The 13,498-nt window shown below is 42.7% G+C and overlaps 1 protein-coding gene across 3 annotated transcripts in view; it reads left to right on the top strand.

Annotated features, from left to right (window-relative positions):
• Positions 1–13,498, top strand: part of LOC139749639 (RUN domain-containing protein 1-like) — a 250,604-nt gene that overhangs the window by 212,992 nt on the left and 24,114 nt on the right. For all 3 annotated transcript variants that reach the window (XM_071663796.1, XM_071663799.1, XM_071663798.1), the window contains exon 11: positions 11,010–11,168. In XM_071663796.1, the coding sequence (XP_071519897.1) occupies positions 11,010–11,168 (159 nt within the window). The remainder of the gene's footprint in view (positions 1–11,009; positions 11,169–13,498) is intronic.

Raw genomic sequence — 13,498 nt, forward strand, 5'->3', positions numbered from 1 at the left:
GACTGATGATTGGGAATACCTGGTTTAAAAAGCGAGATATACATAAGTATACTTATGTAAGTAGGAGAGATGGCCAGAGAGCGTTATTGGATTATGTGTTAATTGACAGGCGTGCGAAAGAGAGACTTTTGGATGTTAATGTGCTGAGAGGTGCAACTGGAGGGATGTCTTGTGGAGGCTAAGGTGAAGATTTGTATGGGTTTTCAGAAAAGAAGAGTGAATGTTGGGGTGAAGAGGGTGGTGAGAGTAAGTGAGCTTGGGAAGGAGACCTGTGTGAGGAAGTACCAGGAGAGACTGAGTACAGAATGGAAAAAGGTGAGAACAATGGAAGTAAGGGGAGTGGGGGAGGAATGGGATGTATTTAGGGAATCAGTGATGGATTGCGCAAAAGATGCTTGTGGCATGAGAAGAGTGGGAGGTGGGTTGATTAGAAAGGGTAGTGAGTGGTGGGATGAAGAAGTGAGAGTATTATTGAAAGAGAAGAGAGAGGCATTTGGACGATTTTTGCAGGGAAAAAATGCAATTGAGTGGGAGATGTATAAAAGAAAGAGACAGGAGGTCAAGAGAAAGGTGCAAGAGGTGAAAAAAAGGGCAAATGAGAGTTGGGGTGAGAGAGTATCATTAAATTTTAGGGAGAATAAAAAGATGTTCTGGAAGGAGGTAAATAAAGTGCGTAAGACAAGGGAGCAAATGGGAACTTCAGTGAAGGGCGCAAATGGGGAGGTGATAACAAGTAGTGGTGATGTGAGAAGGAGATGGAGTGAGTATTTTGAAGGTTTGTTGAATGTGTTTGATGATAGAGTGGCAGATATAGGGTGTTTTGGTCGAGGTTGTGTGCAAAGTGAGAGGGTTAGGGAAAATGATTTGGTAAACAGAGAAGAGGTAGTGAAAGCTTTGCGGAAGATGAAAGCCGGCAAGGCAGCAGGTTTGGATGGTATTGCAGTGGAATTTATTAAAAAAGGGGGTGACTGTATTGTTGACTGGTTGGTAAGGTTATTTAAATGTATGTATGACTCATGGTGAGGTGCCTGAGGATTGGCGGAATGCGTGCATAGTGCCATTGTACAAAGGCAAAGGGGATAAGAGTGAGTGCTCAAATTACAGAGGTATAAGTTTGTTGAGTATTCCTGGTAAATTATATGGGAGGGTGTTGATTGAGAGGGTGAAGGCATGTACAGAGAATCAGATTGGGGAAGAGCAGTGTGGTTTCAGAAGTGGTAGAGGATGTGTGGATCAGGTGTTTGCTTTGAAGAATGTATGTGAGAAATACTTAGAAAAGCAAATGGATTTGTATGTAGCATTTATGGATCTGGAGAAGGCATATGATAGAGTTGATAGAGATGCTCTGTGGAAGGTATTAAGAATATATGGTGTGGGAGGCAAGTTGTTAGAAGCAGTGAATAGTTTTTATCGAGGATGTAAGGCATGTGTACGTGTAGGAAGAGAGGAAAGTGATTGGTTCTCAGTGAATGTAGGTTTGCGGCAGGGGTGTGTGATGTCTCCATGGCTGTTTAATTTGTTTATGGATGGGGTTGTTAGGGAGGTAAATGCAAGAGTTTTGGAAAGAGGGGCAAGTATGAAGTCTGTTGGGGATGAGAGAGCTTGGGAAGTGTCAGTTGTTGTTCGCTGATGATACAGCGCTGGTGGCTGATTCATGTGAGAAACTGCAGAAGCTGGTGACTGAGTTTGGTAAAGTGTGTGGAAGAAGAAAGTTAAGAGTAAATGTGAATAAGAGCAAGGTTATTAGGTACAGTAGGGTTGAGGGTCAAGTCAATTGGGAGGTGAGTTTGAATGGAGAAAAACTGGAGGAAGTGAAGTGTTTTAGATATCTGGGAGTGGATCTGGCAGCGGATGGAACCATGGAAGCGGAAGTGGATCATAGGGTGGGGGAGGGGGCGAAAATTCTGGGGGCCTTGAAGAATGTGTGGAAGCCGAGAACATTATCTCGGAAAGCAAAAATGGGTATGTTTGAAGGAATAGTGGTTCCAACAATGTTGTATGGTTGCGAGGCGTGGGCTATGGATAGAGTTGTGCGCAGGAGGATGGATGTGCTGGAAATGAGATGTTTGAGGACAATGTGTGGTGTGAGGTGGTTTGATCGAGTGAGTAACGTAAGGGTAAGAGAGATGTGTGGAAATAAAAAGAGTGTGGTTGAGAGAGCAGAAGAGGGTGTTTTGAAGTGGTTTGGGCACATGGAGAGGATGAGTGAGGAAAGATTGACCAAGAGGATATATGTGTTGGAGGTGGAGGGAACGAGGAGAAGAGGGAGACCAAATTGGAGGTGGAAAGATGGAGTGAAAAAGATTTTGTGTGATCGGGGCCTGAACATGCAGGAGGGTGAAAGGAGGGCAAGGAATAGAGTGAATTGGAGCGATGTGGTATACCGGGGTTAACGTGCTGTCAGTGGATTGAATCAAGGCATGTGAAGCGTCTGGGGTAAACCATGGAAAGCTGTGTAGGTATGTATATTTGCGTGTGTGGACGTATGTATATACATGTGTATGGGGGGGTGGGCCATTTCTTTCGTCTGTTTCCTTGCGCTACCTCGCAAACGCGGGAGACCGACAAAGTATAAAAAAAAAATATATATATATATATATATATATATATATATATATATATATATATATATATATATATATATATATATATACACATACACATACATACGCACATATACACACACACACACACACATATACATATATATACATATGAAAAATGTAAGAAACAATTTAGAAAACTGAAACTTCTAGCTTGAAATGAAATGAAAAAATGAATGTCACATAATGGTTCAACCTCTGGCTATGGAAAAGGGAAATGTATAATTTATTTACACAAACGTCAATAGCAGTTCTCATCAATTTAACCACTGTATCAATAAGCTTCAATGTCTAAGCTACATTTTCTCCAATTTCACTATTTTCTTGTCAAAGCACCTTGTATGAAAACTATCACTCCAGTAACATAACTATAAGCATTTACTTCCCCTTTAAAAAAGTTCTGGGGAAGTCTGTCTCGATACACTGCGGGTCACTCTACCTGGCGAGGTTTGTGTTGCAATGGTTCTTGATTCACAAACGTAGTAGCATCACTGGTGGGCGGAAGAACGTTCTTGTAACCACAGCAAGGATCACAGTCCGTGCAACTCCATTATGATGGTTCTTCTCATGACGCGACGCTTAAGCATTCTGGCACCCGAGATGGAACTTGCATGAAGGTGTATATGTCAGACACTCAGGTTTTCAGAGCCAGTAAGCCAGCCAGCCAGTTGATTCCTCCCTCCGGCAGTGGCTTTGCTATCGTGGTGTAATGGGTCGTGGTGGCTACCTTCCTTCACTAGAAGCCAGAGTGGACCCACAATAACTGTACTGTATCCAATTAGAGGAGGCGCCTCTGCCGAGGTCCCAGAGCCGTATATATACACATCCGCCTTTCCAAGGTGTACAACACAAGGGAACGGATAAACACATACAGATAACAAGGACAACTGGAAAAATTGTAAGAAAATGAGGAAGTCTTCGTTTCCCACCTCTTAGGATCAGCTGATCCTGTAGTTGTTGTATATCAGCAGTAATCATTTCTATGAGACATCCAATGACGAGAAATGAGAAAAGAAAGAGACAGGGGGTCAAGAGAAAGGTGCAAGAGGTGAAAAAGAGGGCAAATGAGAGTTGGGGTGAGAGAGTATCATTAAATTTTAGGGAGAATAAAAAGATGTTCTGGAAGGAGGTAAATAAAGTGCGTAAGACGAGGGAACAAATGGGAACTTCAGTGAAGGGGGCTAATGGGGAGGTGATAACAAGTAGTGGTGATATGAGAAGGAGATGGAGTGAGTATTTCGAAGGTTTGTTGAATGTGTTTGATGATAGAGTGGCAGATATAGGGTGTTTTGGTTGAGGTGGTGTGCAAAGTGAGAGGGTTAGGGAAAATGATTTGGTAAACAGAGAAGAGGTAGTAAGAGCTTTGCGGAAGATGAAAGCCGGAAAGGCAGCAGGTTTGGATGGTATTGCAGTGGAATTTATTAAGAAAGGGGGTGACTGTATTATTGACTGGTTGGTAAGGTTACTTAATGTATGTATGACTCATGGTGAGGTGCCTGAGGATTGGCGGAATGCGTGCATAGTGCCATTGTACAAAGGCAAATGGGATAAGAGTGAGTGCTCAAATTACAGAGGTATAAGTTTGTTGAGTATTCCTGGTAAATTATATGGGAGGGTATTGATTGAGAGGGTGAAGGCATGTACAGAGGATCAGATTGGGGAAGAGCAGTGTGGTTTCAGAAGTGGTAGAGGATGTGTGGATCAGGTTTGCTTTGAAGAATGTATGTGAGAAATACTTAGAAAAGCAAATGGATTTGTATGTAGCATTTATGGATCTGGAGAAGGCATATGATAGAGTTGATAGAGATGCTCTGTGGAAGGTATTAAGAATATATGGTGTGGGAGGCAAGTTGTTAGAAGCAGTGAAAAGTTTTTATCGAGGATGTAAGGCATGTGTATGTGTAGGAAGAGAGGAAAGTGATTGGTTCTCAGTGAATGTAGGTTTGCGGCAGGGGTGTGTGATGTCTCCATGGTTGTTTAATTTGTTTATGGATGGGGTTGTTAGGGAGGTAAATGCAAGAGTTTTGGAAAGAGGGGCAAGTATGAAGTCTGTTGGGGATGAGAGAGCTTGGGAAGTGAGTCAGTTGTTGTTCGCTGATGATACAGCGCTGGTGGCTGATACTGCAGAAGCTGGTGACTGAGTTTGGTAAAGTGTGTGAAAGAAGAAAGTTAAGAGTAAATGTGAATAAGAGCAAGGTTATTAGGTACAGTAGGGTTGAGGCTCAAGTCAATTGGGAGGTAAGTTTGAATGGAGCAAAACTGGAGGAAGTAAAGTGTTTTAGATATCTGGGAGTGGATCTGGCAGCGTATGGAACCATGGAGGCAGAAGTGGATCATAGGGTGGGGGAGGGGGCGAAAATCCTGGGAGCCTTGAAGAATGTGTGGAAGTCGAGAACATTATCTCGGAGAGCAAAAATGGGTATGTTTGAAGGAATAGTGGTTCCAGCAATGTTGCATGGTTGCGAGGCGTGGGCTATGGATAGAGTTGTGCGCAGGAGGATGGATGTGCTGGAAATGAGATGTTTGAGGACAATGTGTGGTGTAAGGTGGTTTGATCGAGTAAGTAATGTAAGGGTAAGAGAGATGTGTGGAAATAAAAAGAGCGTGGTTGAGAAAGCAGAAGAGGGTGTTTTGAAATGGTTTGGGCACATGGAGAGAATGAGTGAGGAAAGATTGACCAAGAGGATATATGTCTCGGAGGTGGAGGGAACGAGGAGAAGTGGGAGACCAAATTGGAGGTGGAAAGATGGAGTGAAAAAGATTTTGTGTGATCGGGGCCTGAAAATGCAGGAGGGTGAAAGGAGGGCAAGGAATAGAGTGAATTGGATTGATGTGGTATACTGGGGTTGACGTGCTGTCAGTGGATTGAATCAGGGCATGTGAAGTGTCTGGGGTAAACCATGGAAAGCTGTGTAGGTATGTATATTTGTGTGTGTGGACGTATGTATATACATGTGTATGGGGGTGGGTTGGGCCATTTCTTTCGTCTGTTTCCTTGCGCTACCTCACAAACGCGGGAGACAGCGACAAAGCAAAAAAAAAATATATATATATATATATATATATATATATATATATATATATATATATATATATATATTTTTTTTTTTTTTTTTTTTTTATACTTTGTCGCTGTCTCCCGCGTTTGCGAGGTAGCGCAAGGAAACAGACGAAAGAAATGGCCCAACCCCCCCCCCCCATGCACATGTACATACACACGTCCACACACGCAAATATACATACCTACACAGCTTTCCATGGTTTACCCCAGACGCTTCACATGCCTTGCTTCAATCCACTGACAGCACGTCAACCCCTGTATACCACATGACTCCAATTCACTCTATTTCTTGCCCTCCTTTCACCCTCCTGCATGTTCAGGCCCCGATCACACAAAATCTTTTTCACTCCATCTTTCCACCTCCAATTTGGTCTCCCTCTTCTCCTCGTTCCCTCCACCTCCGACACATATATCCTCTTGGTCAATCTCTCCTCACTCATTCTCTCCATGTGCCCAAACCATTTCAAAACACCCTCCTCTGCTCTCTCAACCACGCTCTTTTTATTTCCACACATCTCTCTCACCCTTACGTTACTTACTCGATCAAACCACCTCACACCACACATTGTCCTCAAACATCTCATTTCCAGCACATCCATCCTCCTGCGCACATCTCTATCCATAGCCCACGCCTCGCAACCATACAACATTGTTGGAACCACTATTCCCTCAAACATACCCATCTTTGCTTTCCGAGATAATGTTCTCGACTTCCACACATTCTTCAAGGCTCCCAAAATTTTCGCCCCCTCCCCCACCCTATGATCCACTTCCGCTTCCATGGTTCCATCCGCTGACAGATCCACTCCCAGATATCTAAAACAATTCACTTCCTCCAGTTTTTCTCCATTCAAACTCACCTCCCAATTGACTTGACCCTCACCCCTACTGTACCTAATAACCTTGCTCTTGTTCACATTTACTCTCAACTTTCTTCTTCCACACACTTTACCAAACTCAGTCACCAGCTTCTGCAGTTTCTCACATGAATCAGCCACCAGCGCTGTATCATCAGCGAACAACAACTGACTCACTTCCCAAGCTCTCTCATCCCCAACAGACTTCATACTTGCCCCTCTTTCCAGGACTCTTGCATTTACCTCCCTTACAACCCCATCCATAAACAAATTAAACAACCATGGAGACATCACACACCCCTGGCGCAAACCTACATTCACTGAGAACCAATCACTTTCCTCTCTTCCTACACGTACACATGCCTTACATCCTCGATAAAAACTTTTCACTGCTTCTAACAACTTGCCTCCCACACCATATATTCTTAATACCTTCCACAGAGCATCTCTATCAACTCTATCATATGCCTTCTCCAGATCCATAAATGCTACATACAAATCCATTTGCTTTTCTAAGTATTTCTCACATACATTCTTCAAAGCAAACACCTGATCCACACATCCTCTACCACTTCTGAAACCGCACTGCTCTTCCCCAATCTGATGCTCTGTACATGCCTTCACCCTCTCAATCAATACCCTCCCATATAATTTACCAGGAATACTCAACAAACTTATACCTCTGTAATTTGAGCACTCACTCTTATCCCCTTTGCCTTTGTACAATGGCACTATGCACGCATTCCGCCAATCCTCAGGCACCTCACCATGAGTCATACATACATTAAATAACCTTACCAACCAGTCAACAATACAGTCACCCCCTTTCTTAATAAATTCCACTGCAATACCATCCAAACCTGCTGCCTTGCCGGCTTTCATCTTCCGCAAAGCTTTTACTACCTCTTCTCTGTTTACCAAATCATTTTCCCTAACCCTCTCACTTTGCACACCACCTCGACCAAAACACCCTATATCTGCCACTCTGTCATCAGACACATTCAACAAACCTTCAAAATACTCATTCCATCTCCTTCTCACATCACCGCTACTTGTTATCACCTCCCCATTTACGCCCTTCACTGAAGTTCCCATTTGCTCCCTTGTCTTACGCACCCTATTTACCTCCTTCCAGAACATCTTTTTATTCTCCCTAAAATTTACTGATAGTCTCTCACCCCAACTCTCATTTGCCCTTTTTTTCACCTCTTGCACCTTTCTCTTGACCTCCTGTCTCTTTCTTTTATACTTCTCCCACTCAATTGCATTTTTTCCCTGCAAAAATCGTCCAAATGCCTCTCTCTTCTCTTTCACTAATACTCTTACTTCTTCATCCCACCACTCACTACCCTTTCTAAACAGCCCACCTCCCACTCTTCTCATGCCACAAGCATCTTTTGCGCAATCCATCACTGATTCCCTAAATACATCCCATTCCTCCCCCACTCCCCTTACTTCCATTGTTCTCACCTTTTTCCATTCTGTACACAGTCTCTCCTGGTACTTCCCCACACAGGTCTCCTTCCCAAGCTCACTTACTCTCACCACCTTCTTCACCCCAACATTCACTCCTCTTTTCTGAAAACCCATACTAATCTTCACCTTAGCCTCCACAAGATAATGATCAGACATCCCTCCAGTTGCACCTCTCAGCACATTAACATCCAAAAGTCTCTCTTTCGCACGCCTGTCAATTAACACGTAATCCAATAACGCTCTCTGGCCATCTCTCCTACTTACATAAGTATACTTATGTATGTCTCGCTTTTTAAACCAGGTATTCCCAATCATCAGTCCTTTTTCAGCACATAAATCTACAAGCTCTTCACCATTTCCATTTACAACACTGAACACCCCATGCATACCAATTATTCCCTCAACTGCCACATTACTCACCTTTGCATTCAAATCACCCATCACTATAACCCGGTCTCGTGCATCAAAACCGCTAACACACTCATTTAGCTGCTCCCAAAACACTTGCCTCTCATGATCTTTCTTCTCATGCCCAGGTGCATATGCACCAATAATCACCCACCTCTCTCCATCAACTTTCAATTTTACCCATATTAATCGAGAATTTACTTTCTTACATTCTATCACATACTCCCACAACTCCTGTTTCAGGAGTATTGCTACTCCTTCCCTTGCTCTTGTCCTCTCACTAACCCCTGACTTCACTCCCCAGACATTTCCAAACCACTCTTCCCCTTTACCCTTGAGCTTCGTTTCACTCAGAGCCAAAACATCCAGGTTCCTTTCCTCAAACATACTACCTATCTCTCCTTTTTTCACATCTTGGTTACATCCACACACATTTAGGCACCCCACTCTGAGCCTTCGAGGAGGATGAGCACTCCCCGCGTGACTCCTTCTTCTGTTTCCCATTTTAGAAAGTTAATACAAGGAGGGGAGGATTTCCGGCCCCCCGCTCCCGTCCCCTCTAGTCGCTTTCTACGACACGCGAGGAATACGTGGGAAGTATTCTTTCACCCCTATCCCCAGGGATAATATACATATATATATACATATACACACACACACACACACACACACATATGCACATACACACACACACACACACATACATATATATACATATGAAAAATGTAAGAAACAATTTAGAAAACAAACTTTTAGCTTGAAATGAATGAAAAAAAATGAATGTCACATAATGGTTCAACCTCTGGCTATGGAAAAGGAAATGTACAATTTATTCACACAATATATATATATATATATATATATATATATATATATATATATATATATATATATATATATATATATATATATATCAAACATGATACAGCATTGTGGAGAAAAACTGGAGGAAGTAAAATGTTTTAAATATCTGGGAGTGGATCTGGCAGTGGATGGAACCATGGAAGCGGAAGTGAATCATAGGGTGGGGGAGGGGGCAAAAATTCTAGGAGCCTTGAAGAATGTGTGGAAGTGGAGAACATTATCTCGGAAAGCAAAAATGGGTATGTTTGAAGGAATAGTGGTTCCAACAATGTTGTATGGTTGCGAGGCGTGGGCTATGGATAGAGTTGTGCGCAGGTGGGTGGATGTGCTGGAAATGAGATGTTTGAGGACAATGTGTGGTGTGAGGTGGTTTGATCGAGTAAGTAATGTAAGGGTAAGAGAGATGTGTGGAAATAAAAAGAGCGTGGTTGAGAGAGCAGAAGAGGGTGTTTTGAAATGGTTTGGGCACATGGAGAGAATGGGTGAGGAAAGATTGACCAAGAGGATATATGTGTCGGAGGTGGAGGGAACGAGGAGAAGTGGGAGACCAAATTAGAGGTGGAAAGATGGAGTGAAAAAGATTTTGTGTGATTGGGGCCTGAACATGCAGGAGGGTGAAAGGAGGGCAAGGAATAGAGTGAATTGGATCGATGTGGTATACCGGGGTTGACGTGCTGTCAGTGGATTGAATCAGGGCATGTGAAGCGTCTGGGGTAAACCATGGAAAGTTGTGTGGGGCCTGGATGTGGAAAGGGAGCTGTGGTTTTGGGCATTATTGCGTGGCAGCTAGAGACTGAGTGTGAACGAATGGGGCCTTTGTTGTCTTTTCCTAGTGCTACCTCGCACACATGAGGGGGGAGGGGGAAGGTATTCCATGTGTGGCGAGGTGGCGATGGGAGTGAATGGGGGCAGACAGTGTGAATTGTGTGCATGGGTATATATGTATGTGTCTGTGTATGTATATATATATATGTGTACATTGAGATGTATTGGTATGTATATTTGCGTGTGTGGACGTGTGTGTGTATACATTGTGCATGGGGGTGGGTTGGGCCATTTCTTTCGTCTGTTTCCTTGCGCTACCTCGCAAACGTGGGAGACAGCGACAAAGCAAAATAGATAAATAAATAAATTATATCAAACATATTCAGCATCAGTTTTCTTTCTCTACTTTGAAAGGTTCTTGATATCATACTTCTCATTATTCTGCTGGAGAGCATTGCCATATTAGTATTCTCCTTAAAGTAGGGGCAGGGGTAAACAGGCTTTATCGGATTATGTGCTACTTGATTTGCATACAAAGGAGATATTGTTGGATCTGAACATGCTAAGGGAGGCAGTAGGTCGAGTATCTGATATGTGAGAGAAGGTTAGTGTGAAAGTTTGTGGGGGATTTAAGGAAAAAGGAAGAGCATGCATGAGAAGGAAGTAAGGAAACTGCATGAGCTCAAAAAGTGTCAAGTGTTCAGAGATACCACAAGAAATTGAGTGAAGAATGGCTCATAGCTAAAGCAGATGAAAGATGAGTGAAATATACGTGTATCCTCATATGATCTTTAAATTCTCGCTCCATATTAGCTGTGTACCAGTGTCACTATTGTCAGCTCATATTTTTCCTAACATCTCTTTTAGCTTTAGGAGTCTGCATTGTAGCATGCAAAGTATATTTTACATATAATGGGCATTGTGATAAAGGGGTTACTAATGATACTGTTATATACTTTCCTTTCATTGTTACAGGTAGGACAGAGCCAGAGCTTGGTGCCCTTTCTCTCATGTATTCCACAGCAGTCACATAAACCTACCAAGCTGATGCATGCCTGGGACCTCATCCTTAAATATTACCACCTCAAAAAAGGGGACCAGTACAACCGAACACCAGCCAGAAGGCTTAGTCAGGTAAGCTAGATAGCTGTATATTTTGTGAAAGATTAATGATAAATCTCTATATCTGATGAGAAACAGTACCTTGGCTGAAGAACTGATGGTAATATTGAAAGAAAATATATGTATATCACTGGCTATGAAGGTTTTCCAACTTACAGTTTTGTATGTTAGTGAAACATTTGTCTCTGCGAGCTAAGGGGCTGATAGGTTCAGACAAGATATCTTTTCAAATGGGAGCAGGGGCCTAGAGACCCTCCCCTTCTTGTATTTTAACTTTCTAAAGCTGTCTAAAGCAGTAGAAGGAGTCATATGGGGAGTGCTCAATCTTCCCCTCGAAGGCTCAGATTGGGGTGTCTAAATGTGTGTGGATGTAACCAAGATGAGGAAAAAGGAGAGATAGGTAGTATGTTTGAGGAAAGGAACCTGGATGTTTTGGCTCTGAGTGAAACGAAGCTCAAGGGTAAAGGGGAAGAGTGGTTTGGGAATGTTTTGAGTGTAAAGTCAGGGGTTGGTGAGAGGACAAGAGCAAGGGAAGTAGTAGCACTACTCATGAAACAGGAGTTATGGGAGTATGTGATACAGTGTAAGAAAGTAAACTCTGGGTAAAACTGAAAGTGGATGGAGAGAGATGGATGATTATTGGTGCATATGCACCTGGTCATGAGAAGAAAGATCATGAGAGGCAAGTGTTTTGGGAGCAGCAGAGTGAGTGTGTTAGTAGTTTTGATGCATGAGACCGGGTTATAGTGATGGATGATTTGAATGCAAAGGTGAGTAATGTGGCAGTTGAGGGAATAATTGGTGTACATGGGGTGCTCATTGTTGTAAATGGAAATGGTGAAGAGCATGTAGATGTGTGTGCTGAAAAAGGACTGATGATTGGGAATACCTGGTTCAAAAAGCGAGATATACATAAGTATATATATGTAAGTAGGGGAGATGGCCAGAGAGCATTATTGGATTACGTGTTAATTGATAGGCACGCGAAAGAGAGACTTTTGGATGTTGATGTGCTGAGAAGTGCAGCTGGAGGGATGTCTGATCATTATCTTCTGGAAGCGAAGGTGAAGATTTGTAGAGGTTTTCAGATAAGAAGAGAGAATGTTGGGGTGAAGAGAGTGGTGAGAGTAAGTGAGCTTGGGAAGGAGACTTGTGTGAGGAAGTATAGGAGAGACTGAGTGCAGAATGGAAAAAGATGAGAGCAAAGGACATAAGGGGAGTGGGGAAAGAATGGGATGTATTTAGGGAAGCAGGGATGGCAGTGTGCAAAAAGATGCTTGTGGCATGAGAAGCGTGGGAGGTGGGCAGATTAGAAAGGGTAGTGAGTGGTGGGATGAAGAAGTAAGATTATTAGTGAAAGAGATGAGAGAGGCTTTTGGATGAGTTTTGCAGGGAAATAGTGCAAATGACTAGGAGATTTATAAAAGAATGAGGTGGGAGGTCAAGAGAAAGGTTCAAGAGGTGAAAAAGAGGGTAAATGAGAGTTGGGGTGAGAGAGTATCATTGAATTTTAGGAGAATAAATAGATGTTGTGGAAGGAGGTAAATAAAATGCGTAAGACTAGAAAACAAATGGGAACATCAGTGAAGGGGGCTAATGGGGTGGTGATAACAATTAGTGGTGATGTGAGAAGGAGATGGAGTGAGTATTTTGAAGGTTTGTTGAATGTGTTAGATTATAGAGTGGGAGATATAGGGTGTTTTTGAAGAGGTGGTGAGCGAAGTGAGAGGGTTAGGGAGAATGATTTGGTAAACAGAGAAGAGGTAGTAAAAGCTTTGCAGAAGAGGAAAGCTGGCAAGGCAACAGGTTTGGATGGTATTGCAGTGGAATTTATTAAAAAAGGGGGTAACTGTGTTATTGACTGGTTGATAAGGATATTTAATGTATGTATGACTCATTGTGAGGTGCCTGAGGATTGGCGGAATGCATTCATTCCTTGCCTCTCACACCATATATTTTTAATACCTTCCACAGAGCATCTCTATCAACTCTATCATATGCCTTCTCCAGATCCATAAATGCTACATACAAATCCATTTGCTTTTCTAAGTATTTCTCACATACATCCTTCAAAGTAAACACCTGATACACACATCCTCTACCACTTTTGAAACCACACTACTCTTCCCCAATCTGATGTTCTGTACATGCCTTCACCCTCTCAACCAATACCCTCCCATATAATTTCCCAGGAATACTCAACAAACTTATACCTCTGTAATTTGAGCACTCACCTTTATCCCCTTTGCCTTTGTACAGTGGCACTAGAATTTACTTTCTTACACTCTATCGCATACTCCCACCACTCCTGTTTCAGTAGTGCTACTCCTTCCCTTGCTCTC

This window comes from Panulirus ornatus, chromosome 7, assembly GCF_036320965.1.
Source record: "Panulirus ornatus isolate Po-2019 chromosome 7, ASM3632096v1, whole genome shotgun sequence".
In the NCBI taxonomy this organism is placed as follows: domain Eukaryota; kingdom Metazoa; phylum Arthropoda; class Malacostraca; order Decapoda; family Palinuridae; genus Panulirus; species Panulirus ornatus.